The sequence below is a fragment of the Staurois parvus genome, unplaced genomic scaffold (genome assembly GCF_062004578.1).
Source record: "Staurois parvus isolate SC_StPar_1 unplaced genomic scaffold, SC_StPar_1.0 ptg000694l, whole genome shotgun sequence".
Taxonomy (NCBI): Eukaryota; Metazoa; Chordata; class Amphibia; order Anura; family Ranidae; genus Staurois; species Staurois parvus.
In genome coordinates this window covers 6456054-6483609 of record NW_028318490.1, presented here as the reverse complement: position 1 = coordinate 6483609, position 27556 = coordinate 6456054, and the positions used below count along the sequence as shown (strand labels likewise).

At 40.7% G+C, this 27556-nt stretch overlaps 1 protein-coding gene across 1 annotated transcript in view; it reads left to right on the top strand.

The window, feature by feature from the left end:
* EML3 (EMAP like 3) overlaps window positions 1-22907 on the top strand; it is a 102234-nt gene extending 79327 nt beyond the window's left edge. Inside the window, exons 15-23 of the mRNA XM_089652879.1 lie at window positions 2595-2720; window positions 8598-8729; window positions 11021-11088; window positions 13674-13762; window positions 14262-14467; window positions 16084-16171; window positions 18211-18309; window positions 19009-19139; window positions 20405-22907. Coding sequence (XP_089509005.1) covers window positions 2595-2720; window positions 8598-8729; window positions 11021-11088; window positions 13674-13762; window positions 14262-14467; window positions 16084-16171; window positions 18211-18309; window positions 19009-19139; window positions 20405-20593 — 1128 coding nt within the window. The 3' untranslated portion in view covers window positions 20594-22907. The remainder of the gene's footprint in view (window positions 1-2594; window positions 2721-8597; window positions 8730-11020; window positions 11089-13673; window positions 13763-14261; window positions 14468-16083; window positions 16172-18210; window positions 18310-19008; window positions 19140-20404) is intronic.
* Window positions 22908-27556: the final 4649 nt, after the last annotated feature.

Genomic DNA, 27556 nt, shown 5'->3' with positions numbered 1-27556 from the left:
GCAGAATTATGAGGAGATGAGCTGTTCTGCCCCTTCTTTTTCACTTTCCAGTTACAGGCTGGGGAGGGACAAGACCTGTAAGGGCTCATGTACACTGCAGCTGATATACTCACGTTTAGGAGCTGTTCAGCGTTTTTTTCAGCAGCCCCTGCACTCTCCCTAATGTTTTCCTATGTGTCCATGTACACCTCGTCGTTTACAGCCAGTTGAGTTTACAGGTTTTTTTTTTTAACGCAGAAAACTTGCGTTCAGCAGTAGATTTTATCAGCGTTTCAAATGCAAAACGCTTGTAAATGCAGCTAACCGTGGCTAACCGCGTTTATAGGCGTTTGTGTTTGAAATTTTTTTTTAACTCTTCCATTTCCAGATGCTGTCCAGAGCCTTTTTTCATCATGAAAAATGCATGCAAAGCGTTTTCCCGGTACTCAAATTGACCCGGTACACCATATGTTGAGGTTTTGCATGAAAAAAAAATGTTAGACACTGCTGCAATAATTTCTGCACAGAAATGGGCTGGAACACATCCAAACACCACAAAAAAAAGACAGCTAATCTCAACACATACTGCTCTCTCTGCTTCTGCTCTCTCTATTTCTCTCAAAATGTCTGAAATATAAGACCTTCCAAAATGCCCAGAATGCACTGAAAAACAGTAAAAACATTACTGAGGATATCTTAAAAAAAGCTTCTAAATGCAAACGCTCATAAACGCGGTATACAAACGCGGCTAAACAGACATTTTTTAATCTACGTTTTCCAGCAGTCAGTTTCCATCGTTCAGAAGTGTCCCGTGTACATTAGGGTTACTTACTGCAGAGAGAAAAAAATCAGATTTCCTGCCCTAACAGAGAAGGCTTTGCTGTGAAGCACAATTGTGTCAATCATATGAAAACATTGTGTAAATCATAACTGGATAGGCAGAATAAAAAATCCTTTGCAAGGTAAACAGTTATCATACAGTATATGTATTTAAACTGTTTGCCTTCTTGCTTTTTTGGGATCTCAGGCAGAATCTCTGCGATTCTCCTTGCGATCTCAAAACGCACTGCAATAGTGACAAAGCTCACCATGCGTGTTCAGGTGCCATTTATTTTCAATAGCACCTAAACAAGTGGTGCATTTTGTCATTATTGCTGTGCGTTTTGAGATCACAGGTAGAATCACAGTGAAATCCCAAAACGTCAGATGTGAATGGGGCTAGAGGGAAAATACATCACAGCAAATGTTTGTAGTTTCAGAATCAGGGGCGGACTGACAACTCATGGGGCCCCCCCGGGCAATAGGGGATCATGGGGCCCCTGTGTCCTTGCCCACACTCAAAAAAGCCTATAAAAAAGGTACCAGGGGCATTTCATGGGGCCCCCTACTGACCCCGGGCCCTCAGGCAGTGCCCTTGTGCTCGAATGGTCAGTCCGCCCGTGTTCAGAATTTAAAACATTCTTTAAAGCTTGGATTGTAAGCAAGAACATGTTAAACACCCATACAAAACCTTCTGTCTTGCTTAAAGTGTTACTAATCCCCGGTACCTGCATTCACTATATTCGGTCTCCCCAGACCCTGCATTCACTATATCTGGTCTCCCCGGACCCTGCATTCACTATATCTGGTCTCCCCGGACCCCGCATTCACTATATCTGGTCTCCCCGGTCCCTGCATTCACTATATCTGGTCTCCCCAGACCCCGCATTCACTATATTCAGTCTCCCCAGACCCTGCATTCACTATATCTGGTCTCCCCGGACCCTGCATTTACTATATCTGGTCTCCCCGGTCCCTGCATTCACTATATCTGGTCTCCCCGGACCCTGCATTCACTATATCTGGTCTCCCTGGACCCTAAATTCACTATATCTGGTCTCCCCGGACCCTGCATTCACTATATCTGGTCTCCCCGGACCCTGCATTCACTATATCTGGTCTCGCCCGACCCTGCATTCACTATATCTGGTCTCCCCGGACCCTGCATTCACTATATCTGGTCTCCCCGGACCCTGCATTTACTATATCTGGTCTCCCCGGACTCTGCATTCACTATATCTGGTCTCCCACAGTACACACAACATGGAAATGAAATTATTTTAGTAAATATAAACTGTTAAATACCTATTATCATCAGCAGTTAGTGCAGTGTTGTGACTTCTATCGGTGTTCAGCTGAGCACTGGTTAATGTTACAAGAGTAGTTTTCATTCTGCTCTGACTGTCCTATGAGGCTGCATAACCCCTGATCCTCTGTCTGGACAGTGCTGATTGGCCTGTGCTGATCACATGCACCCCCCCAGAAAAAAAAAACAAAAAAAACTGTCTGCAGCAATACACACTAAAATGAGCATGTGCAGAGTGACTCCTAGAGCTCTGCACTATCAGCAGATGGATTGGGGACAGTAAAAGAAGGGGAGGATCAGAGAAGACAGGATCAAACAGCCGGTTTAAATAATGCAAAGGATTAACCCCTTATGGTCCACAGTGAGTATACAAGCATGCTTTACTGCATATACAGACTGATTTTATTGTTGTGGGTTTAGTAACACTTTAAGAACAAACTCAGAAGCCAGAGACAGTACCCGACATCACATGACTTTATTGTTTACACAGATTCCTGAACAGTTTGGAGCCGTCCGTTCTATTGCTGAAGGCGTAAATGGTGAATTATTGGTCGGTACAACAAAGAATGCTCTACTTAAAGGTTCATTAGAGCATGGATTTACTCCTGTTATACAGGTTTGTACACTGCATGTCTATGTATTACTTGTAGGTGTAGTTTTTCTATGCAGGTCAAAGAGAACTGAGACTCTTTGAGGTTGATTTACTAAAGACAAATAGACTGTGCACTTTGCAAGTGCAGTTGCTCCAGAGCATTGTAAATGAGGTAAAGCTTCCCTTTGCCAAGAATACCCAATCACATGCAAGGATAATTTAAAAAAAAAACAGCATTTTTGCTTGCACATTATTGGATGATGGAAGTCAGCAGAGCGTCTGCTCATCTACTAAACATTGGAGCACCTGCACTTGCAAAGTGCACAGTCTATTTGCCTTTAGTAAATCAACCCCATTATGTTTACTACAAAAAATAACATGATCACAAGGCAAGTTTGTTACCTTTAAAACACAACAGATATAGAAAATAACAAAACTATTTTAAAAATTACAGAACTGGAAATTAGTTTCTTGAACATTGCTCAACAAATAATTTTATGAAAATAATTACATTTAGTCAGTTGTGTAAAGAGCATTGATGGCAAAAGTGCAGTAACACTGACCCAAAACCATTAAAGTTTTCCTTCATAAGAATTTTACATAAACTTCTGTATGTTTGTAGATATATCTTGTACATCCCTAATTTTAACCATAGGACTTGGGATTGAGTCTGTCATTGACTATAGGTGGAGTTCTTGTGGCATCATTTCTTTCCTGATCACTTTGTGGTGACCCCTGATGTAAGGGAGAACGTATGGACTGTGATGTGATGTAAATGGAAACTCTGTGGACTGTGATGTACAGGGGAGCTCTGTGAACTCTTGTGTAAGGTGGGGGGCTGGTGACCATAGACCCCCTTACATCAGAGGGAGAACTTATGGACTGTGATGTGATGTAAATGGAAACTCTGTGGACTGTGATGTAGAGGGGAGCTCTGTGAACTCTTGTGTAATGTGGGGCTGGTGACCAGAGACCCCCTTACATTAGAGGGAGAACTTATGGACTGTGATGTGATGTAAATGGAAACTCTGTGATGTAAAGGGGAGCTCTGTCAACTCTTGTGTAAGGTGGGGGGCTGGTGACCAGAGACCCCCTTACATCAGAGGGAGAACTTATGGACTGTGATGTGATGTAAATGGAAACTCTGTGGACTGTGATGTAGAGGGGAGCTCTGTGAACTCTTGTGTAAGGTGGGGGGCTGGTGACCAGAGACCCCCTTACATCAGAGGGAGAACTTATGGACTGTGATGTGATGTTAATGGAAACTCTGTGGACTGTGATGTAAAGGGGAGCTCTGTGAACTCTTGTGTAAGGTGGGGGGCTGGTGACCATAGACCCCCTTACATCAAAGGGAGAATTTATGGACTGTGATGTGATGTAAATGGAAACTCTGTGGACTGTGATGTAAAGGGGAGCTCTGTGAACTCTTGTGTATGGTGGGGGGCTGGTGACCATAGACCCCCTTACATCAGAGGGAGAACTTATGGACCGTGATGTAAATGGAAACTCTGTGGACTGTGATGTAAAGGGGAGCTCTGTGAACTCTTGTGTAAGGTGGGGGGCTGGTGATCAGAGACCCCCTTACATCAGTTTCCTTTTAGACCAGAGTCCGCAGCATTCCCACATACAGTACATCAGACTCCACAGAGTTATTTTTTAAGAACCCACAATGTTCCCTTTTACATCAGCTCTGCAGAGTTTCCCCTTGCACTGTAAAGGTGAACTCTGCAGACCCTGATGTAAGGAAGAACCCTATAGACTCTGATGTAAGGGGGAACTCTGTGGACTCTGATGTAAGGGGGGACTCTGGGGAATATTTTGTTAGGAGGAAAATCTGTAGACACTGATGTAAAGGGGAACTTTGATGTAAGAGGGGACTATGATGTAAAGAGAGACTCTTGGAACCCTGATGTATAGGGAAATTCTGGGGACATATATATTGGGGGATTCTGATGTGAATACAGGGTTCATCCTGACTGCTGCACTCTATATTTTGTTTTGCTTTCTCCTGACCCCTGCACTGTATACATTATGTTGTACATCATATAGTCCTGACCAATGGTTTTAATGACGTTTTTCTTTAAGATCGACTCAGTCAGTCCTTTTTGTGTGCATGAAAGCATATGCAATGTAAATGTGTACTTTTTAAAAAAATGATCCTTTGTTCTGAGGTTTATTTGTGTCTGTGATTCTGTCAGTGGTACAGTAATTAGGAATATTTTGTATGTACAAGGACTGTTATCTGTGTGCAGTATATACAGTGGCTAGGCACAGATTCTATTTAATGATGCCCCTTTAAGCCCCTCCCACTGTTAGCCAAAATCTGAATGCTGGTTGCCACTCTAGGTCCTTCGTCATCCTAGTCATGCTCACATTTTCTCACTTTGTTTAGAATTTATCAATGTAAAGCCGTCCTCTGAGTGTCGTTATCGTTTACGTATCATTTATACTGTTTAAATATTGATTGCCTTAGTTTATATGATCTCTGTGATATTTCACAATGTCAGTAAAAATGTGCTTTATCAGTAAATATTCCATGTATTGTTAGTAAAAAGTCACAGGAGGTTGGCAACCCTGTTGAGGACCCATTTAGCATTTACAAAATACAGACTGACTCAAAAAGAAGGGGTAATGGCAGCTTAGAGTGGAATCCACACCTTTTCTACTTTAGGGCTTATCCAGATTGGCAGCCGCTGGTGAGAATCTGTGATTCTGGCTGGCGGAGAAACTAGCCCCATGCACACGTGTACAAACAGCCATGACCAGCAAGAGTGGCCAGATTTGTTCTTTCTATACTGTAACTCAATGGCCAGTTCTGTCTCTGTTTACGTGGAACCGTTCCTATGATTAGGACCTCTGACTGGCCCTGGGGCAGGCAGGTTTTCTTTCAGGGCTGACGGTTCTGGTTACATACAAACTGGACACACCTAATCGTATGGTTTGTATGTGGTCATAGCATAGAATGCTGGCTGCTGCAACCAGATATGGAGTGTAGCCACATCTGAATGAAGAAGTGTATTCACCCACCTGAATGAGCCCATACTATTGTATTAAACCTGAATTACATCTTAATGCTTTCAATGAATCAATTCTATTTGAAACCCATGCCAAATAACTCATGATCAGCCAATGACAGTGCATCATATGTGCCTTACTGGATATCTTGACTTAGTAACAAGAAATCTAACATTTTTAACACATTTAATTATATCACAGATAGCTTTTTATGAACAGTACAGGCGTACCTCGGGTTCGAATGTAATTCATTCTGCGGGACTTTTCTTATTGCGAAAAAATCGTAAATCGAAACACGGTTTCCCATAGGAATGCATTGAAACCAATTCATCCGTTCCAGAGGTCAGAAAAAAAGTTAAAAAAAAGTTTTATCTGTTCAAAACTCTTTATACAGTGCACTTTAAAGGCATAAAGGGACATGATTAAAAAAAAAAATCGTAAATGCATTGAAAACCAATTAATCCGTTCCGGAGGTCAGAAAAAAAGCCAAAAAAATGTATCTGTTCAAAACTCTTTATAAAGTGCATTTTAAAGGCATAAAGGGAAATGATAAAAAAAAAAAATCGTAAATGCATTGAAAACCAATTAATCCGTTTCGGAGGTCAGAAAAAAAGTTTTATCTGTTCAAAACTCTTTATACAGTGCACTTTAAAGGCATAAAGGAACATGATTAAAAAAAATTGTAAATGCATTGAAAACTAATTCACTATATCTGGTCTCCCACAGTACACAGAACATGGAAATGCAATTATTTTAGTAAATATAAATAGCTAAATACTTTTTCTCATCAGCAGTTAGAGCAGTCTTGTGACTTCTATCAGTGCTCAGCAGAGCACTGGTTAAAGCTTGTAGGTGGAGTTTTCTTTCTGCTCTAGGAGGATGCAGAACCCCTGACCTCTGTCTGAACATGCTGATTGTCCCTGTACTGATCACATGCACTCTCCAAAGAAATAAAAAACCCTCTATCAATACACACCAAACTGAGTGTCCATGCATGATATGTCTCATCAGGTGATAAGGGGGGGGGACACTGGAAAGGGGGAGGATCAAAGAAGTCAGGATCAAACAGCCTTTTTACACAATGCAGAGGATTAACCCCTTAGGTTCCACAGTGAGTATAACAAGCATGATTTACTGCATATACAGACTGATTGTACTGTTGTGGGTTTAGTAACACTTTCATTGGTACTGTGCACATGTGATGCTAAGTGTTCAAGGAACAATAAGTATTTGGCTTCATGTATGAAACTGTTTCCTGATGATGACAGTACAACCTACCAGTACAAAGTGTGTCAGCACAGCTCCTTGTAGTATCTATTAGGAGTGTGTGTGACAGGTTGACAATACAGGAGAACAAGTGGCAGACACAGCATTTCCAACCTATGACAGGAAGAACATGAAAAAAGGAACTTCTCAGCAGGATCTCAAGGGGTTTGTTTTTATTAAAACCGCAGATTTATAAACATAGAAAATTACTTTTGAAATTACTGTAACTTGTTAAAGCACATATGAGATGATAATCATACATGTTTTTAATGTTAAAGTGTTACTAAACCCAGGACCCTGCGTTCACTATATCTGCTGTCCCCAGACCCTGCAGTCACTATATCTGGTCTCCCCAGACCCTGCATTCACCATATCTGGTCTCCCCAGACCCTGCATTCACTATATCTGGCCTCCCTGGACCCTGCATTCACTATATCTTGTCTCCCCGGACCCTGCATTCACTATATCTGGTTTCCCGGACCCTGCATTCACTATATCTGGTCTCCCCGGACCCTGCATTCACTATATCTGCTGTCCCCAGACCCTGCAGTCACTATATCTGGTCTCCCCAGACCCTGCATTCACTGTATCTGGCCTCCCTGGACCCTGCATTCACTATATCTGGTCTCCCCGGACCCTGCATTCACTATATCTGGTCTCCCCAGACCCCGTAGTCACTATATCTGGTCTCCCCAGAGCCTGCATTCACTATATCTGGTCTCCCCAGACCCCGTAGTCACTATATCTCGTCTCCCCGGACCCTGCATTCACTATATCTGGTCTGCCCAGACCCCACATTCACTATATCTTGTCTGCCCGGACCCTGCATTCACTATATCTGGTCTCCCCGGACCCTGCATTCACTATATCTGGTCTCCCCAGACCCCGCAGTCACTATATCTGGTCTCCCCAGAGCCTGCATTCACTATATCTGGTCTCCCCAGAGCCTGCATTCACTATATCCAGTCTCCCCAGACCCTGCATTCACTATATCTGGTCTCCCAGGACCCTGCATTCACTATATCTGGTCTCACCAGACCCCGCAGTCACTATATCTGGTCTCCCCAGAGCCTGCATTCACTATATCTGGTCTCCCCAGACCCTGCATTCACTATATCTGGTCTCCCCAGACCCTGCATTCACTATATCTGGTCTCCCCGAATCCTGCATTCACTATATCTGGTCTCTCCAGACCCTGCATTCACTATATCTGGTCTCCCCAGACCCTGCATTCACTATATCTTGTCTCCCCCGGACCCTGCACTCACTATATCTGGTCTCCCACAGTACACACAACATGGACGTGCAATTATTTTAGCAAATATAAACTGCTAAATAAACTTTCTCATCAGAAGTTAGTGCAGTCTTGTGACTTCTATCAGTGCCCAGCAGAGCACTAGTTAAAGCTTGTAGAAGGAGTTTTTATTCTCCCCTGATTGTCCTTTGAGGCTGCAGGATCCCTGACCTTCTGTGCGCTGATTGGTCCTGTGCTGATTACATGCACTCCCCCAAGGAAAAAAAACTCTCTAGCTATACACACCAAACTGAGAACGTGCAGCTCTAGGCAGTTATATTACAAATATGTATTTATGTTGCATTTTATATATTTATTTTTTACAGGGGCACACAGATGAGTTGTGGGGACTGGCTACACACCCTACCCATAATATCTTCATGACTTGTGGACATGACAAGCAGTTATGCATCTGGAATGGTAGTGGTCACACACTAAGCTGGGCATGCATTCTGGAGGTGAGATGTTGATTGACAGAGAGACTCATCCTTAATGGGCAAGTGGACATTAGATGGTGGTTGACCATGCAGGCATTATCTGACCATCCTTAAAGGCAAGCTGTCATCAGAATGCTTCACTCTCTTCACTTTTTGTTTAGCCTGTGGTCTAAACAAAATAAATCTAACAGATTCTTCCATCCATGCAGGTGATGTTTGGCTAACAATATGGTCAGATTTAGCATCTATGGATAGGGAGAGAGAGGAAAAGGAGGCCAACAATGTCTTTTAAAAAGAGAAATAATAGCAATCAAGTCAAATTCTCTAACCTGCTCAATCAACCCCCCTTCCCTAGCCCCAATAGTGGCTGGCCAGCAGACTTTCGGCTAACCCACAGAAATGAGCTTGCTATGTAATCAACCCAAAATATTTTGATTAGGAGACCATCATCTCATTTATACTGCAACTGTAAGGAACACTAATTTACCGGAAAACATTCCAATGCCTGCCCTAATATGAGACCAGACCTTGGACAAATCAGCAGACCTGAGAGTTCTTTTGTCATTCATGGGTAACCAGAGAAGCCACTTGCTGCCATGGTGGGAGAAGGAGTTTAGGAATGAACTTTCACAAGTAAGGGTTGGTACTCAAACTTTCAGTCATACATTTTACTTAAAATATAATCAGTAACAACCTATGCTAGGGGCAACGTATATGGTGAAACAGCAGCTGTCAAAAATGCAGGCAGCAGACAATTAATATTATGTAACATTATGTAGCGCTAATTCACCCTAATTAAAATAGATCATAGGTATATACAAAAATAGTCAGGTACAGTCCTCAACATAAGTCCATGATGTGCAGCTGGGAATTATATATAGCCCATATCCATAGAGAAAACAGTGCCCCAAAAGAGAAAGAGATCCTCCATTGTCCACACACATAGCCTCTTACCAGAAACAATGACCACTCACAGCGTATAATGCAAGGCAAAGCACGGGCCCTGTGTGTAAATGCAATTGCCTTACAATAATGACGATCCTGGAGCAGTGTGTGGATTACTATACCGCTGTTTTGATGAATGGTGTTCCCCCCAGTGTCAGAATGCCCACCGCAGTCCCACTATAAGTCGCTGATTGGCGTTATTACTAGTGAAAAAAAATGTTTTCTATTAAATTCCAGTATATATATACCTCCATTTGTAAATGTTATAACTTTCATGTAAACCAATTAATTTACACGTATTGGGATTTCTTTTAGCAAAGATTACATTTTGGCCTAAATTTATAACAAAATTTGAGTTTTTACATTTTTTCTCTCGGACATGTTTAATAGCAAAAAGTAAAAAATATTGTTTTTTTCTCAAAATTTTGGTATTTTTTTGTTTATAGCACAGAAAATAAAAAACGCACTGGCGATCAAATACCACCGAAAGAAAGCTCAATTTGTGCGAAAAAAGGATGTAAATTTAATTTGGGTGCAGAGTTGCATGACCGCATAATTTTCAGTTAAAGTAAAGCTGCGCTGTAACGCAACAAATTGCCTGGTCAGGAAGGGAAGTAAATCCTCAGGAGGGTTAGTGGTTAATGATGCTTCCCCTATTGTTTACTCTATAACTGTTGTTTTTATACCGTACCAAACTGGCTGAACTTACAGCAAATTGTGAGCTTATGACAGGATAGCTGTTTATATCTGGCTGAGCTTCCTCGGTACGCATCTTTTGAAGAACATTGTGCCTTATGTGTGCAACCCTGTGAAAGAAGCCATCTTTTGCTTCAGCAACCATTCTGGCTTCCCCTTTCATTTTCAGGTGCAGGTTGAGTGGAAAGGGAGAATCTTATTGGTTGCTATAGTAGAAGATAGTTTTTAAATATTTCTAAAACATGAGGTACAGTGTCTTTCATTATAAACCCAGTATGTACAAAAATGCATAACAAATACTGGGCAGCACAGTGGATAAATGATTAGCAATTTCACCTGGCAGTACTAGGGTCATTGGTTCGAATCCCAACTACAGCACCACCTGCCTGGAGTTTGCAAGTTCTCCCTGTGCCTGCGTGGGTTTCCTCTGGGTACACCGGTTTCCTCAAACACTCCAAAGACATGCTGGTAGGTTAATTGGATCCTGTCTAAATAGGCCCTAGTATGTGTATGTATGAATGTATGTTAGGGACCTTAGATTTTACGACCCTTGAGGGTTAGGGACTGATGTGAATGTACAAATATATATAAAGTGCTGTGTAAATTGACTATATAAGTACCTGAAGTAATAATAATACTTATGCAAACATCATTTACTTTATGTATCGTAGGATCCTGGTTTATGTGCAGATTTCCACCCTAATGGAAGAGAAGCTTGTGTGGGTCTGAGCACAGGAAAGTAAGACTTTCATTACATTTCCAATTATTTCTTACAAATCTGCTTTCTTAGTTGTCCTGTTCTTATTAAACCGGAGTTCCACTCACTCTGTAAAAACACTCTGTAAAAATATAAAGGTCAGCAGCTGCAAAAACTGTAGCTGCTGACTTTTAAAAAACCGCCACTCACTTGTCCCACGATCCCTCTTTGCCCCCGCTGCAGCCCATATTCCAGGCACCGGCATCTTTAGTGTGGGCACCCGGCTGTGACAGCTTGCAGCTTCACAGCCGGGTACCCACTGCACATGCATGAGCTTCCTGAATGGCCCTGTCGTCTTCTGGGACCTGTCACGTGTCCCACAAGACTACAGGGAGGGAGGACAACTTCCGCTTCCAATCGCCCAGGCGATCGCAGCGGAAGTGGGAGCAGGTACCTGTCAAATTCGGGTACCCGTTCCCCCCCACTCCCCAAAGGTGCCAATCCTTAATGGGGAGCAGGGGACCAATATTTAAAGCGGAACTTCCCCTTTTGGGTGGAACTCCACTTTAACCAATCCTCTTAGAAGTATCAAAACACAGCTATAGAACTTCCAGCAATTTAATAGTCACTATATCAAGGAATATCATCCTTACATCTGGCCCATGGTCCTACAGTGGGCAGCAGGGGCAACCCTGAGCTCAATTCAAAAGTGTTTTTCACTTTGCCTTTATAATATCAATAGAAACATAATGGTATTTTTGTTTTCCACAGTTTACAAGTGTATATTGTGTTTGGTAGATGTTGTTACCAGAGAAAATCATGAGAGAATACCCCAACTATGCAAAACAGTTTAAATAAATCTGTATAATGGCTGCACATTCTGTCCATTGCCTATTCGACTCCCACCTTGTTGTTTCTGGACTCAGCTGGCTCTTCTGTGAGCCTAAGACCTCTGTACTGGAAATTAGACATGTGGGGTTCGTTTCCTTCCGAATCGAAATTCGGACAAATTTTTTGTTATTCGGAGACTCAGAATTACGAATTTACGAATTACAATAGTAATGAATTTAAGTAATCTGAAATAACAAAACAAATTTCGTCCGATATTCGAACCGTACTTACCGCACCCCTCAAAGATTGTATGACTGGAATAGGAGGGATTCTTCTCTCTGTCCCAGGTGTGAAATTAATAATGCCACACTTCTTCATATGTTGTGGAAATGGCCTAAACTAACAAGATACTGGACATACATTGTTGAAATGATAAATAATATTTGGAATCTTAATCTTCCCCTTGACCCAATATTTGTTTGTTGGGAGCCCTAGATGAGGAACTCTATACTCCACATATTTACATTGCAATTCTTTGAATGTTGTTTATTGCCTGGAAACTCATAGCCCAGAAATGGCTGCACCCCCTTCTCATGCGACATGGATTAAAACTGTCAATGATACCTTAGTTAGAGAGAAATTAATCTATCAGCATAAGTGATGTGTATGGAAATTTACAATATTTGGGACACATGGTTAAGCACACCGAGACTAGCACCACTGCAACTGGTCAGAGATAGAATACTAAGTGGATGAGTCTCTTCTGGTTTAATATGATATTACCCCTACCCCATACGTACTGTCTGTAGAATAGATTTACATGAATAGTCTAAAATAATTTTCACAAATATCTCTAATCCCCACCTTGTATTGCATTCGTCCTTAGTTAAGAACTAGAGCGACATGTATGCCGAATGTTCCTCTCACGGGCATAACGCTTTTACTCAAACCCTTAAAAATGGATACACCGAAGCAGCTTGTTTATTAAAGTTCAGTTTACTTGAAGATAGTTGTTTTTCGCTGTTAGATGTTTTTATGGTCTTTTTTCTTTGGGGAGGGTTTTTTTCTAAGAAAAGCAAAGAAAGTATGTTTTGGGATCTATGCTCATGACTTTCATATACTCTGCTGTAAACATCTTGAGCACTGCAGTTGTAACCTGACCCTATATTTTTGTAATTTTACATTGGAGTTTGTAATTTATATACATGGGCCGGACGGGAGCAGTGCAGGGGCACTATGATGACACCGTACTGCTAGGGTGACAGTATGTTAAAAACAAAAACATAAATAATAATATAAAAATGTAAAAAAAACTATTTGAAAAATTTAAATTTTTGGTTATAAACTAATTTGAGTTTTTTTTTTTACTAAAAAGATAACTGAATACATTTTGACCAAGACTTATGAAGAAAGATTACTTATTTGGGAAATTTTATAAGAAAAACACTTTTTTTTTTTCAAAATTTTTGGACTTCATTTATATAGCAAAAAAAAATAAAAAAATACCACCAAAATAAAGTTTTATCTGTCTCAAAAAAATTTATATGGGTACAGTGTTGCTTGACCGTGCAGTTGTCATTCAAAGTGTGATAGCACTGAAATCTGAAAATTAGCCTGGACAGGAAGGAGGTAAAAGTGTCCGGACTTGAAGTGGTTAATAACTATGTATGTGTATGGACCCAACTTTCAATAAAAAAGATCTGATTAAAAAAACACATTGGAGTGAGCAGAGCCTAATACTTTAAGAAATCTGGCCCTGCTTTGTAGTGATATCACTGTTGTTCATGTCTTTACAGGTGGCTGGTGGTGGACATGCATTCTCACAGTATTCTGTCAGTGTACACTGATGGAAATGAACAGCTCTCTGTGGTCAGGTACTCACCAGGTGAGAAAAACTAAGATGCATGTAGTCATAGGCAAGATTGGGCAGCCCATACATGCTTCATTTTTTTTTAAATTTAATTAGCGGGTTGAACGAGAAAAAAAAGTGACCTGATCCCGCCATCCATGCACTCAATGTAGTTGAGGTAATCACTCTTGATGAGTTATTGTATTCTGACAGCAGGGAGCCTTCACCGCCCTCAGAATACACTGATCAGTGCTGTGGCTGTAGCCAATGGCACTGATCGATCAGGAAAAACTTGATTGGCTGGTTGTACAGAAGTTGATTGGCAGACCGACTTCTGTACAACCAGCCTTCCCATACATGGGTTCAAATCCAGCCGATTCCTGCTGAACTGGCCGAATTTTAATCCAAGCAAGACTGGCTTTAGATTTTTCTTCAGCTAACATTTTCATATCTACTCATGAATGTAATTATCTCCTTGCATTGTCAGTCTGATTTTTATTGCCATTCTTTCTGCTTTAACCTTTTTTCTCTAAAGACGGGAATTACCTGGCTATTGGATCTCATGACAACGTCATCTACATATACAACACAGGACACAAGGATCGCAAGGGTGACTATTCAAGAGACAGCTCATTAGAAGAGAAAGACAGCTCTCAAGAGGAGGGAGAATGTCCTAAAGGCGAAGGAGATAATAGTGTGTCTGACAGGGTACAGCGGTACATACGATATGGAAAATGCATGGTGAGGGATAATTTGCTTTCACCTGAATAGTGCATACATCTTATCAAATACTATAAGCAGCCCATAGATTATACAATTTTCTTTCCTGCCACCACATGGTGAAAGGAAAGAAAATTGCTCTATTCCCTCATCAACACAGTCAGTGTTGATGGGGGAATCCATCCCATACAGCTACTGTGTTCTGCTGGCGGCTATAGCCCATATAGCTCATAGATGGATCAAATCCCAGCCAGTCCCTGTTGAACCTTTAAGCTTTAGGCTGCTCTCACCCTTATGCACTTTGGTGTGGTTTGTTACAGAAAAAGTTTGCCCCACCTTTGGTTTCCAACACCACACAACTTCCATAGGGATGAATCATACCATATGTAAAATGCACTTAAAATGAACAACACTTAACATACAGAGGTGCTAATATAGCCTTAGTGGCATTTGTGGCATAGTTCCACATGCATGAATATTTTAAAGTGGTCCTAAAGGCAGAAGGTCTCTGCATTAAGTTAACAAACCTACTGCATGCAGCTCCCCTCCCTTATACTTACCTGAGCCCAATGGCGGACTGACCATTCGGGCACTGTAGGGGGCCCCATGAGATGCCCCTGGTACCTTTCATTGGCTTTTTCATAGGCTTTTTTGGGTGTGGGCCCCATGATCTCCTATTGCCGGGGGGCCCCATGAGTTGTCAGTCCGCCCCTGCCTGAGTCCAATCTCTATCCAGGAATGTGCACAAGAGTAGCAGCTCTCTCCTCATTGGACAGAGAGGCAGTATCAAAAACCATTGGCTCCTGCTGCTGTCAATCACAGCCAGTGAGCAGAGAGAGGGGGGCAGGGACGAGCCAGCTCTGTGTGTCAATGGACACGAAGAGCCAGCTCAGGAATGAGCACATACAACTGCCCCCATAGCAAGCGGACATGAGGACACTTGAGCAGAGAGGCCAGGAATGCTGGTGGGGGACCCGAGAAGAGGAAGATCAGGGCTCTTCTGTGCAAAACCATTGCACTGAGCAGGTAAGTATGGCATATTTGTTATTTAAAAAAATACACTGAACAATTACAATCACTTTTAAGTGTACTTTCTAAAATTAGGTGTAACAATTCCAGTTACTTTACACTTTCAGGTATGGCTGTTAATAGAATGTTTAACTTTTGTTAACTTTTGTACTCAGTGACCTTATTTGTTATATTTATACACTAAAATAATTTTTGACCAAGCACTGATACTGTATTCACCTATTCAGAAACGTAGCTTTAGCTTCTTGGCATCTGAAATGACAGGCCTGTTTCTCATTGGCATTAGTAATCTACATACTAGGAAACTGTATTGACAAGAAAAAATGTGAATTTATTCATAATTATGGAGAGGCAGTCAACAGGCTAGGCCTGAGCAATCCAACTGCAATACAATCTTTATTGTTTCCTTTTTTATTGTTGCTTTATGCCAGTATTCAGAGCACTGATTTTTTTCTTTACATAATAAATAAATAGTCTGTTTTTAATACGTCATCAATCTATTTAACATTCCATATATTGTGTTTCATGATCTACATTATTAACCCAGTCTACTATTCCTTATTCCCATAGAGCATCATTAATACTCTTCTTTCTTCTCAAAACCATAGGGTCATTCTAGCTTCATAACACATTTGGACTGGTCAAAGGATGGAAAATATATCATGTCAAACTCTGGTGACTATGAGATTCTCTACTGTAAGTGTTATCCATGGTGTCTTTCATATTATCATATATCACATATTAGCTAAAGAATTTGTGTGTGGAAGTACAGCTAGAAACTATCCAAATTCAATTGCAAAGCCTGGCATGACACCATAGTGGCAGCTAAACTGGATCCAAAAGCTTGGTTTGAGGTTTCTTGACAACATTTGTTTTTTGCAACTCATCCCTATTGTTTGTGGCTGGACATAAGATCTGTTTGGTGTGCATTCAACTTTCTCTTAAGCTGGCTATACAACAGTAGATTTTTCTGATGAACATTCATACTAAAATCCGTACGAACATTTGTATGAGAATTTTCAGTACATTTGATGGCTTGACGAATGTTGTTCGAAATTACTTGAAAATGATTTTGCTTTTAACGTTCAATTTTGGAATTAAATTACTTTTTAAAGTGAAAACCACATGTTAGAATTTGTTTGTTTGAGAAAAAAATTTTCCTGTTCCTTGGAATTTTCTGGTCACCGCTGTCAAAAAACGAACCTTGATTTTACAACACTAAAAATTAGAAATTTGAACAAATGTTCTTAAAACAAAAAAATTGCAAACAAAACTCTACTCGTGTATGACTAACCTTAGCCTCGCTACAACTGCAAGACACCAGCATGGCCTGAGTAAGCAAAGCGAAGCACCCACACCTAACTAGCGGCACCTACTTACCATTGCAGTTTCCACAGGTATAGACACAGGGAAACAACCTAGGAATAGAAATGTTGTATCTATGTTTTGTTTCAGTGTTAATACCAGAAGGGGGGCAGCGGAGGAAAAATTCCCACCTTGCTTTGTTATAGTAATGACCCAAGACAAAACCAAACATATCAGTATTAACGGTTGCTTTCTATACAAATACATGACAATTGTATCGTCCACAGGCTGATATATACGTCTGGGAGGAAGGTGATGGTTGCATGGTATCAGGCACCATTAGCTAGTTTTCCAATAGGTGGCTCTGTTCCAAAATAGTTTGGTAATAGGCAGTTATGGAAGTGGGTGTTAGGTCCCCTTTTAGACAAAGCTTTCCTGTAGTGATGTAACAGGTGATGTTAGTGCCCATAAAAATGCCAGGATGGGGGGATTCTTGTGAGATGGGATATGGGAGCCAAACACCCCACAGCCATATGAATGTAGTCTGCTACTGCAAGAGCCCTTCATGGAACTGAAGCACCAGGTGAGGTAGTTTAACTAAAAAGGAAACCAGCTGAAGTCACCCTGACTCGTGATACGGTCTGATGTGGACTGTGGGCAGGATTCAGAGGGCCTTTTAGACCTTTGTGTTTTTCTGATGTGAGTACTAGTACACCATCGAGGAGAGAGTAACATCTGGGAGCTTGCCCGGCTGGGCAGAGCTATGGAGTGGGACAGAGAGAGAGGGACTGATATACTACAGAAAGGCACCTTGTTAATCTCAGTTTGGCAGAAGCAAAATTCTGTAGTTCGAGTACATTGTACTAGTACAGTCCAGTGGGTCCCAACCTTATGGTGCTCCCAAGGAGGAGTCAGATGAAAGATGGCCTTATAATTATGTGTTGACATTCCGTGCCTGAGTGACTGCTGTGTGTCAAAGTAAAGTTACATGTCACTGCTATCTTTGAAGAGTTGTAGTAAAGTATGTAAAATATGCTTCTTGTGTAGACATTCCTTGCTTCTTCAAAATAAAGGCCTATGGCCAGGGATGTCATGGGCAGGCTTATGGCCAAGAGTTGGGCACAATGTTGCAAAGGCTTCAATCTACCAGCAATCTGTCACTGTCCTATCCCAAAAGAATCGGGGTGGGGGCTGCAGTGAATTGGGGCCAACACACAGCCACTTACAGCCCCCTTAACATGCAGTTGACGTTTGCTGTTATAGAGTGAGGAGGCTTGTTTTCAAGAAATATAAAAGGCATTTCATTGCATAATTTTTTTTGTCCAATTATCACCTTTAGAGAAACAAAACAAAGTGTATATCAGAATTCATAGCGTTTCTATACTGTAAATGTTAATATTTTCCTTTTTTTTATCTTATTTATATGATAGGGGATATTGCTGGTGGTTGTAAGCTTCTCCGAAACCGATTTGAAAGCAGAGACCGTGAATGGGCAACTTACACTTGTGTGCTGGGTTACCATGTCTTTGGTAAGTGATTTCTACTTTGGCAATGGATATCTTGTTTATACTCAGTACTGTTCTTGCATGTTGGTACACACAACAAGACCTTTCACCAAAGCCCCCCTAACAGGGCAGTTAAAAAAATGGAACAGCCTGACAGACTGTCAGGTAGGCTGTACAAGGCCCTGTGATTTCTAACAGCAGCCCTGGTGACAGGCAGTCATTAACAGTATCTGACTATGCCCTCCCTTTTTTCCCAGTTCCTCCATTCATAGAAGCTGTACTACAGCTTCTATGAATGAAACAGGATCTATGAATGGGGAGGATGGGTGAATGCTTGAAAGGTCTATATCTTCCATTCATAGATCCTGTTTCATTCATAGAAGCTAGAGTACAGATTCTATGAATAGAGGAGGGGGCGGAAAGGGTGAACATGGTTGGGCACTATTGATGACTGCCTGATGAGACAACAGCAAAAAGGGACACATCCTACTGATGTGTCATGTGCTGCTTTTTGCCAGTAGTGCAAATATATGGTATAAGAGGTAATCTTTAATAATACAGGTTATGCTCAGATTCTTTAAAGTTGGCAACATTGGTATACCTTTGACATTGTATAACACTGTATAACCTGTGCTAATGTATGTATATCTGAATAGAACATAATGTACAAAACAAATATTTTGTATAAAAAAAGACAAAACATTTTCTTTGTATGTCTAATAGGTGTATGGCCAGAGGGGTCTGATGGGACAGATATCAATGCTCTTGCTCGCTCTCGTGATATGACCATGATCTCTGTTGCTGATGATTTCTGTAAAGTTCACCTTTTCCGATACCCATGCAATAAACCAAAGGTAAAGTGCCAGAGACGTCAAGCTGTTTTAGAAATGATAGTGCTAATAGTCTTACATGTGACAATGTCTAGTAGTGGCAACATATGAATAAAGTGCGCAAACAACAAAAATAAAAATCAGTACATACCCTACCAGTTAGCAAAGAAGACCCCTCTAGGTGGCTTTTACTTTTAAAACAAAGTAGTAGTTTGTAGTATAGATCTGTATATCTGGAAACTGCACATCAAAACGCCTGCAACATGCAGCCCCACTCTAAAAACAACCTGTTGAGCAGCTGGAAGACATTTGTACAGGCCCGATATGGTTTCTACGGACAATAGCATGGACAGCAGCATTTGAATAGCACAGTCACAGCAGTACAGCACAATTCCACTTTCCCACTAGATTCCTGTGACCACTTGGCAGCACCTAACGGTTCTCTGGCTCGATGGTTGCTGGTTGCTAGGGGCAATGGCCATAAACATATCCTGGTCAAGCCCCCAAATGTAGCGTATCCCTGTGAGGGTCGCTGTGTTTCTTGGTACTCCTAAGCTCTGCACAGCCAGGCAACATACATTTTCCATACTTTCATCCACAGTCAGTGAACAATCCATGAGTTTGTTTTTTGTTATTTTACTTTATTAGGAGAATATAACTAGGGTAGGGTAATAGGGATTATGGGATGCCCAACTTAACTGAAGCCATCAGTCACTGCAGAACAGTAGCAACAGGCTCTTATGGGCCAGGAACTTGCAGCCCCTCTGAAATCAACTTAGCTTCTTGTAACTACATGCAGAGATATCTCTTCTCCCCTGTAGGAATGCTTCCAGCTCCACAGCCTGCAGACACTACCAGCCATCCTGGCTGCTCAGGAGATCTCCCAGGACAAGGATAAAGGATTAAGCACAGCACTGTCCTTTGAAAGTTTGCTAAATGTGGCAGACTGTGGTTGCTGTGGTTCTGCCCCCCTTATTTTTTATCATCGTGGTGTTTTGTATGTTGTATGTTTTATGTTATGTGATTGAGATGACCTTGTCTTACTACTTTTAAATGTTGTTACATAATTACTGAAGTCATTAAGTATTGGATTATATAATACATTTTATTTTTAATGACACAGATATATTATATGCTGTGAAGATTCATACTGTCATAATGTCATCGATACCCTGTTCGATATTTAACATAGGTGCTTTCATTTTTTATATACTGTATGTAGCACATATAAATATATATGTACACATTTTTGGTGACTGTGTAACTTTTCATGTTTATTTCTCCGCTAGGCTCCAAGCCATGTGTATTCTGGCCATGGGAGTCATGTAACCAACGTTCGCTTCACTCATAATGACAGTTACCTCATCTCATTGGGTGGAAAGGATGCAAGCATTTTTCAATGGAGAGTTGTGAGGGGAGCCAGCCTGCCTCGCAGCCAGTCATTGTCCTCAGCCTCTTCACTGGAGATTGCCTCTTGAGTCACATTTTCAATTAGAAGACTTTCGGCCAGAGATACCCCATATAACGACGAGCCAGATCCCATTATACTCAACCAATATTGTGCGTTTAAGCTTTTTTTTTTTTCTACTGAGCTCCAACTCTAACTGAAATGCAGCAAAAGATAATCTGAGCCAGTCTTAACTGAAGACACAGCTTCTGTCACCTGTACTACTACAGCTGACCTTTCCAGCAGAATATCCCCAAGAATAACAAGGTACAGAGAAATGTGAAATTTGTCATAGTCAACTCAGCGCTGCATGTACCATGGACTGTTCCATTACGTTGAGCACAGTATGTTCTGTAACAGTGAAATCCTTGAAGAGTGCCAGAGAATCCTTCCTGGATATCAGACCAAAACGCTGAACTTGCCAGGAATTCAAACACTTCAAGGCAAAACTACTGAGAAGACATTTTAGCTATATTGTAGATCAAAAAGTTCTGATGCAGTAGAAGCTAATCTACCTGATGGAAATACAGGTAGCATAATAAATGCAGTGAAATAGATTAGAATCTCCTCCAGTGGCTGTGAAATGCAACATACCTTGCTAATACAAACATTCAAAGCGCAATCATACAAATACTAAACCATGCACTATGCCTGATTGAATGTTAGAGAAACCTGTACTACTTTTATGTGCACTGTATACACATCAGCAACACGCTCTAAAAACTTCTGTCCATAAGCCATTTCTTTGATGGTGAAATTTCACTTCTAGAACTTACAAGTGAACCTGTTATTGCTCCCGTTGCTACTGATACTGACCTTCTCCTCCACTCCATGTACCTGCTGGAGCCCTGTAGCATATCTGGTAGGCGCAGGCATGGAGGTGCATGTCTCTCCCTCTCCACCCTTTCTGGATGAGTGCTGGCTGCTTAACCACTTTAAGTCCGGACACTTTTACCCCCTTCCTGTCCAGGCCAATTTTCAGCTTTCAGTGCTATCACACTTTGAATGACAATTGCGCGGTCATGCACCACTGTACCCATATGCATTTTTTAGCATTTTTTTGAGACAGATAAAACTTTATTTTGGTCGTATATATTCACCACCGGGATTTTTATTTTTTTGCTATATAAATGAAAAAGTTCAAACATTTTGAAAAAAAGTGTTTTTCTTATAACATTTTGCAAATAAATAATCTTTCTTCATAAATCTTGGCCAAAATGTATTCTGCTCTCTTTTTAGTTAAAAAAATAACCCAAATTAGTTTATAACTATTATTAACTAATTATTTTAAAAAAAAATTTTTTTTTTTTATATTATTTATGTTTTTTTTTTTTTTAACACACTGTCACCCTAGCAGTACAGTGTCACCATAGTGACACTGTACTACTTGTGGGGGGTGATGAAGATTTTTTTTTTTACACGGATTGCTTTTACACCCATAAAGGCTGTAAAAGCAATCATTTCTCTTTCTCTCTGGCTGCATTCTTGAAGCCATTGAGAAATACTGAGAGCTGTGATTGGTCACAGCTTGTCACATGGTACAAGGCTGTTGTGAATAGCCTTGTACAATGTGATCATTCACAGATTTCACTAGTAGTAAGCAATGATGTCAGAAGTGACATCTTGATTACTACTATTCATGTGATCACTGATTAGCCAATCAGTGATCATATGATCGGGACCTCACACAGAGGTGTCCGTACAGCAATCTGTGTTCCGCTGTGTCCGGAGGATTGCGGTGCCGCGTGTTCCCAGGGAGCGCTCACAAGCTAAAATGGCGGGCACCGTTTATGAATGGCAACCCGCCCCTGCACTGCTCCCGTCCAGACGTTTATATACATGGGCCAGACAGCAAGTGGTTAAATGGTGGTTCACAAGGCCCAAGTGCTGTCACATCAGGATAGGGTGGGTGAGGAGAGATTTAGCCCCATGAAAGCTTTGACTTACAGCTTAGAGAGGACTCCTTATTGGTCCTAAGAAACTAAAAGGGAGGTTGGAGAAGTTCACAATCAGTAATAGAAGGGGTGTGCCATCAAACAAATCTACTATTTAGGGCAGTATGAGCAAAGTAAAGGTTAACTACAGAGCCAAATCATATCTCCAAATAGAATCTATTTAGCCTTATGTTAGAATGGTGCCTGCTGATTAAAATGATCCTTTATCTTCGAACTTACCCATTATACTGTCATCCTGCCTTGTCTTGTACCCTATTGTTGATGTTCTTAAACTGCCTTTCTAAGCACTTTCTTCCATTGCCTAATGTATATAAGGATATGTGTTTAAAAGTGAATTTACATGGATTTTTATTAAATATATATTTGAAATAAATGGCTGATATAATTTTACTTTCTGAATGTGTGATTGCTTAATTTTAGTATATGGTAACTTCAAACAAAAGTTAGAAAATTGGCCAAATGAAACATTCTGTTGATACCCTCATCAATCAGATGGTGGAACAGATCACTGTAGGAGTTTATTAATGGCTTTTCTTGAAGGGGATGTAGATATGTAAAATTTGGGAAACTTTCAGGCCCATCTAGATGGAAATCAAGTATCCCCCACTAAAAACAATATGATTTATGGCAACACAGTGGCTAAGTGGTTAGCACTTCTGACTGGCAGGCAGTATTAGGGTCGTTGGTTCAAATCCCAACCATGGCACCACCTCCCTGAAGTTTGCATGTTGTGCCTGTGTGGGTTTCCTCTTGGTACTCCTAGTTTCCTTCCACACTCCAAAGACATGCTGGTAGGTTAATTGGATCCTGTCTAAATTGGCCCTAATATGTGTATGAATGTAAGTTAGAGACTTTAGACTGGACACCCTTTCAGGGTTAGGGACTGATGTGAATGTGCAATATATATGTAAAGCACTGTGTAAATTGACAGCGCTATATAAGTACCTGTAATAAATAAATTTCTGCTATAATGACAATGGATTTACTATGATGAGAATGATTTATTGGGGGTTATAGACATCCTCTAATTTACCAAAACAAAACATTTTTGTTTTTGACTATGCTGCTGTTGGAGGAAACTGCTGTCTCTAGCATAGCAAATCCGACTTTGAAATCATACGACTTCACTTGAATTTGCACAATTTCAAACTTGGATATCAGTGTGACTTCATGCACAGATGTCTATGCAAGTCACACCTGAACTTTCAAAAAGTAGTGCATGAAACAAACGAACAATAGGGTGCAATGATCAAATCACATGACAATTCACACCAGTGTGACCAAGGACTAAGGAGCCCTGGGTAGCAATATAAACCGAACATGGGTCCAATCCTTTACCACTCTATCTAAAACTAAAAATAAGATGTAGTCTAAACTTATATTTTAAGTGTAAAACTAGAGAAAAAGAAATGGGGACACTTCTAATATTAACCAGCCTTGTACGTCTTTCACTGTACATAAATAATCCTATTAACAATTATCTACATAAAAGGATTGATTTACTAAAGGCAAAAAGGCTGTTCAGTTTGCCTGGGAATTTCCCCTTGCATCGGTGAATGAGGTGAAGCTCTTCTGACTACCATCATTCAATCTTGTATAAGCAAAAATACTGCTCGTTTGTCTTTCTTGCACATGACTGGTTACTCTACAAAGTGAATTTTTGCCACATTCACCAAACTAAGTAGACATTCTCTTGCAAAGTGAGCAGTCAGTGTGTTTGTGGTGTTACTGAACAAACATTGACATTCCTTGTGGGCACTGATAGTATGGCTTCTGAAATATGTTCTTTTTAAGCATCAACAATTTATTCCAAATGGTATTTTAATTTAGGATTAATTCATGACTTTTTTTTGCACCTAAGTCAGAAATGATTTATTGCATTTAAAGCGGAGTTCCACTCACACTGTAAAAAAATAAGTCAGCAGCTACAAAAACTGTAGATGCTGACTTTTAAAAAACAGCCACTCACCTGTCCCAGGATCCTGCAGTGTCCTCCCCGCAGCCCGTTTCCCCAGCCATCTGGTGTTCCAGGCGCCGGCATCTTCAGTGTGGGCACCTGGCTGTGACAGCTTGCTGCTTCACAGCCTAGTGCCCACTGCGCATGGGCGAGTAGTGCTGCACTTCATGAATGGCCCTGTAGTCTTCTGGGAACTGTAACGTGTCCCAGAAGACTACGGGGAGGGAGGGTAGGAGGACAACTTCCGCTTCCGATCACCTAGGCGATCGCTGCAGAAGTGGGAGCGGGTACCTGTCAATTTCGGGTACCCGCTCCCCAAGGGTACCAGTCTTTAAAGCGAAACTTCCCCTTTTGGGTGGAGCTCTGCTTTAAGCCCAACTCCAGTTTGGGTGCTTTCCCACCTGCTATCCTAATTTTGTTTATGTTTCTGCATACATACCTGTTCCATGGGTCCTTGGTCAGGTCATGTATTGTTGTGGGTCTTCCTCCACTGGAAAAAAACAGCACCTGAAGAAGAGAAGTGTTGAGAAGGGTACCAGTGCTGGACCTTGGAGCAATGAGTTTGTGATGAGTATGGAAGAGAGAGCTGTTTTTTCTTTAGTTTTAATAAGTGCTGAACAATTTATTTTTTTTAGCTTTTAACTGGATTTAGGTTTTAAAATACAGTATTGTTGTTGTTTTTTTAATTTGTATTCATTAGACATCCAATATTTTGTTTCACAGTAACACAGGAGTGGAGTTGAGGCTGGCAGCTAAGCATTCTTTGTTACATGTCTAGAAGTATACAATAAATATACTGTTAATATAGAGATGTGTTAATCACCTCAAGTCCCGACACTTTTATCCTCTTTTAGTCCAGGACAATTTTCAGCTTTCAGCACTGTCACACTTTGGGTACAGCATTGCATGCCTGACTAATTGCCATTCAAATAAAATGTATATACTTTTTTTTAGACAGATAGTGCTTTCCTTTGGTGGTATTTAATTACCACTGGATTTTTTATTTTTTGCTATATAAATGAAAAAACCCGGAAATTTTGAAAAAGAAACACTTTTTTTTTAGTTTGTCATAAAAATATGCAAATAAATAATTTTGCTTCATAAATTTAGGCCAAAGTGTATTCTGCTACAATTCTTTGGTAAAAATAACCCAAATCAGCGTATATTATTTAGTCTGTGTGAAAGTTAAAGAGCCTAAAAACTATGGTAGGTAGCAATGAAAATTGATCAATACTGATGTACTGACTGCCATCCTATTTCTTAAGGCCCTAAAATACCAGGACAGTACATATACCCCGTATATAACCCATTTTTGGAAGGTAGACAGTCCAAGGCATTTAATACCAGGCATTGTGAAATTTTCATATTTTTGTCACACTTTTCTGGAAAATGAAAATGAGAAATAATTTTTTTTTTCACAAAGTTAGCATTTTAACAACTTATGTTTTTCACACAGGCATACTTATCATTAATTTTGCACAGTCTAGATGCTTAGAGGAGCCCAAAATCCAAGGAGCACTTTTGGGCCTTCAAGGAACATGAATTGCAATAGCACAGTGGCTAAATAGTTAGCACTTCTGCCTAGCAGCACTATGGTTGTTGGTTTGAATCCCAACCACAGCACCACCTGCCTGTAATAAATCAATTTCCTCACTACCTATCAGTTTTTTGGAGTTTCTCGAGCACCAGGACGATGGAAACACCTACAATATGACCACATTTTGGAAAGCAAACACTCCAAGGTATCTTCTGAAAGGCATTTTTGAAAATGTAATTTTTTGCCACTAGTTTTTGGAAGATACAAAAATAAAAACTTTTTTTTTTTTTACACGCAGTTGTCAATTAACATGATATTTCTAACAAACAGCATAGACATACTTAGAAATACCATCTCAAGCATATTATGCTATTTCTCCCAAGTGTGGTGATACCATATGTGTGAGACTTTTTCACAGTCTAGCCATACAGAAGGGCCCAAAATCCAAAGAGCACCATCAGGCTTTCTAGGGATATAAATTACACATCTAATTTTCTTACAACCTATCACAGTCTTGGATGCCCTAGAGCACCAGGACAGTAGAAACACCCACAAAATGACCACATTCTGGAGAGTAAACACTCCAAGGTATTTTTTAAGTGACATAATGGGGTTTATTTACTAAAGCTGGAGAGTGCAAAATCAGACTCACTTCTGCATAGAAACCAATCAGCTTCCAGGTTTCATTGCCAAAGCTTCATTGAACAAGCTGAGGTTAGAAGCTGATTGGTTTCTATGCAGAAGGGAGTCTGATTTTGGACTCTCCAGCTTTAGTAAATAAACCCCAATGAGTCTTTTGGAGACTTCATTTTTTGCCACAAATTTTTGAGAAATGTGGAAACAAAAAGAAAATACTTTTTTATACAAAGTTGTCCATTGAAAAGGATGTTTCTCACACACAGGTTGAACACACTTAGAATTACACCCCAAAACACATTTTACTACTCTTCCTGAGTATAGGGTAACCACATGCATGAGACTTTTTCATAGTCTAGTCACGCAGAGGGGCTAATTTCCTGACTACCTATCACATTCAGGCCCTGGAGCACCAGGACAATGGAAACAATTGGGGACGATTGCTGACACTGGTATGGGTATGGCAGTGATCAGGACACTGTTATGGTAGTGATCAGGACACTGGTATGGGGTATGGCGATGATCGGGACACTTGTATGATATACAGTGGTGATCAGGATGCTGGTATGGCATATGGCAGTGATCAGGACGTTGGTTTGGGGTATGGCGGTGATTAAGATACTGGCATGGTGTATGGCAGTGATCAGGACGTTGGTTTGGGGTATGGTGGTGATTAAGATACTGGCATGGTGTACAGCAGTGATCAGGACGTTGGTTTGGGGTATGGCAGTGATTAAGATGCTGGCATGGTGTACAGCAGTGATCATGTCACTGGTAAGGTATATGGCAGTGATCAGGATGCTGGTATGGGGTATGGCATTGATGTGGATGCTGGTATGGCATATGGTGGTGATCAGGAAGCTGCTACGGGATATGGTGATGATCAGGATACTGGAATTTTGCACGGGG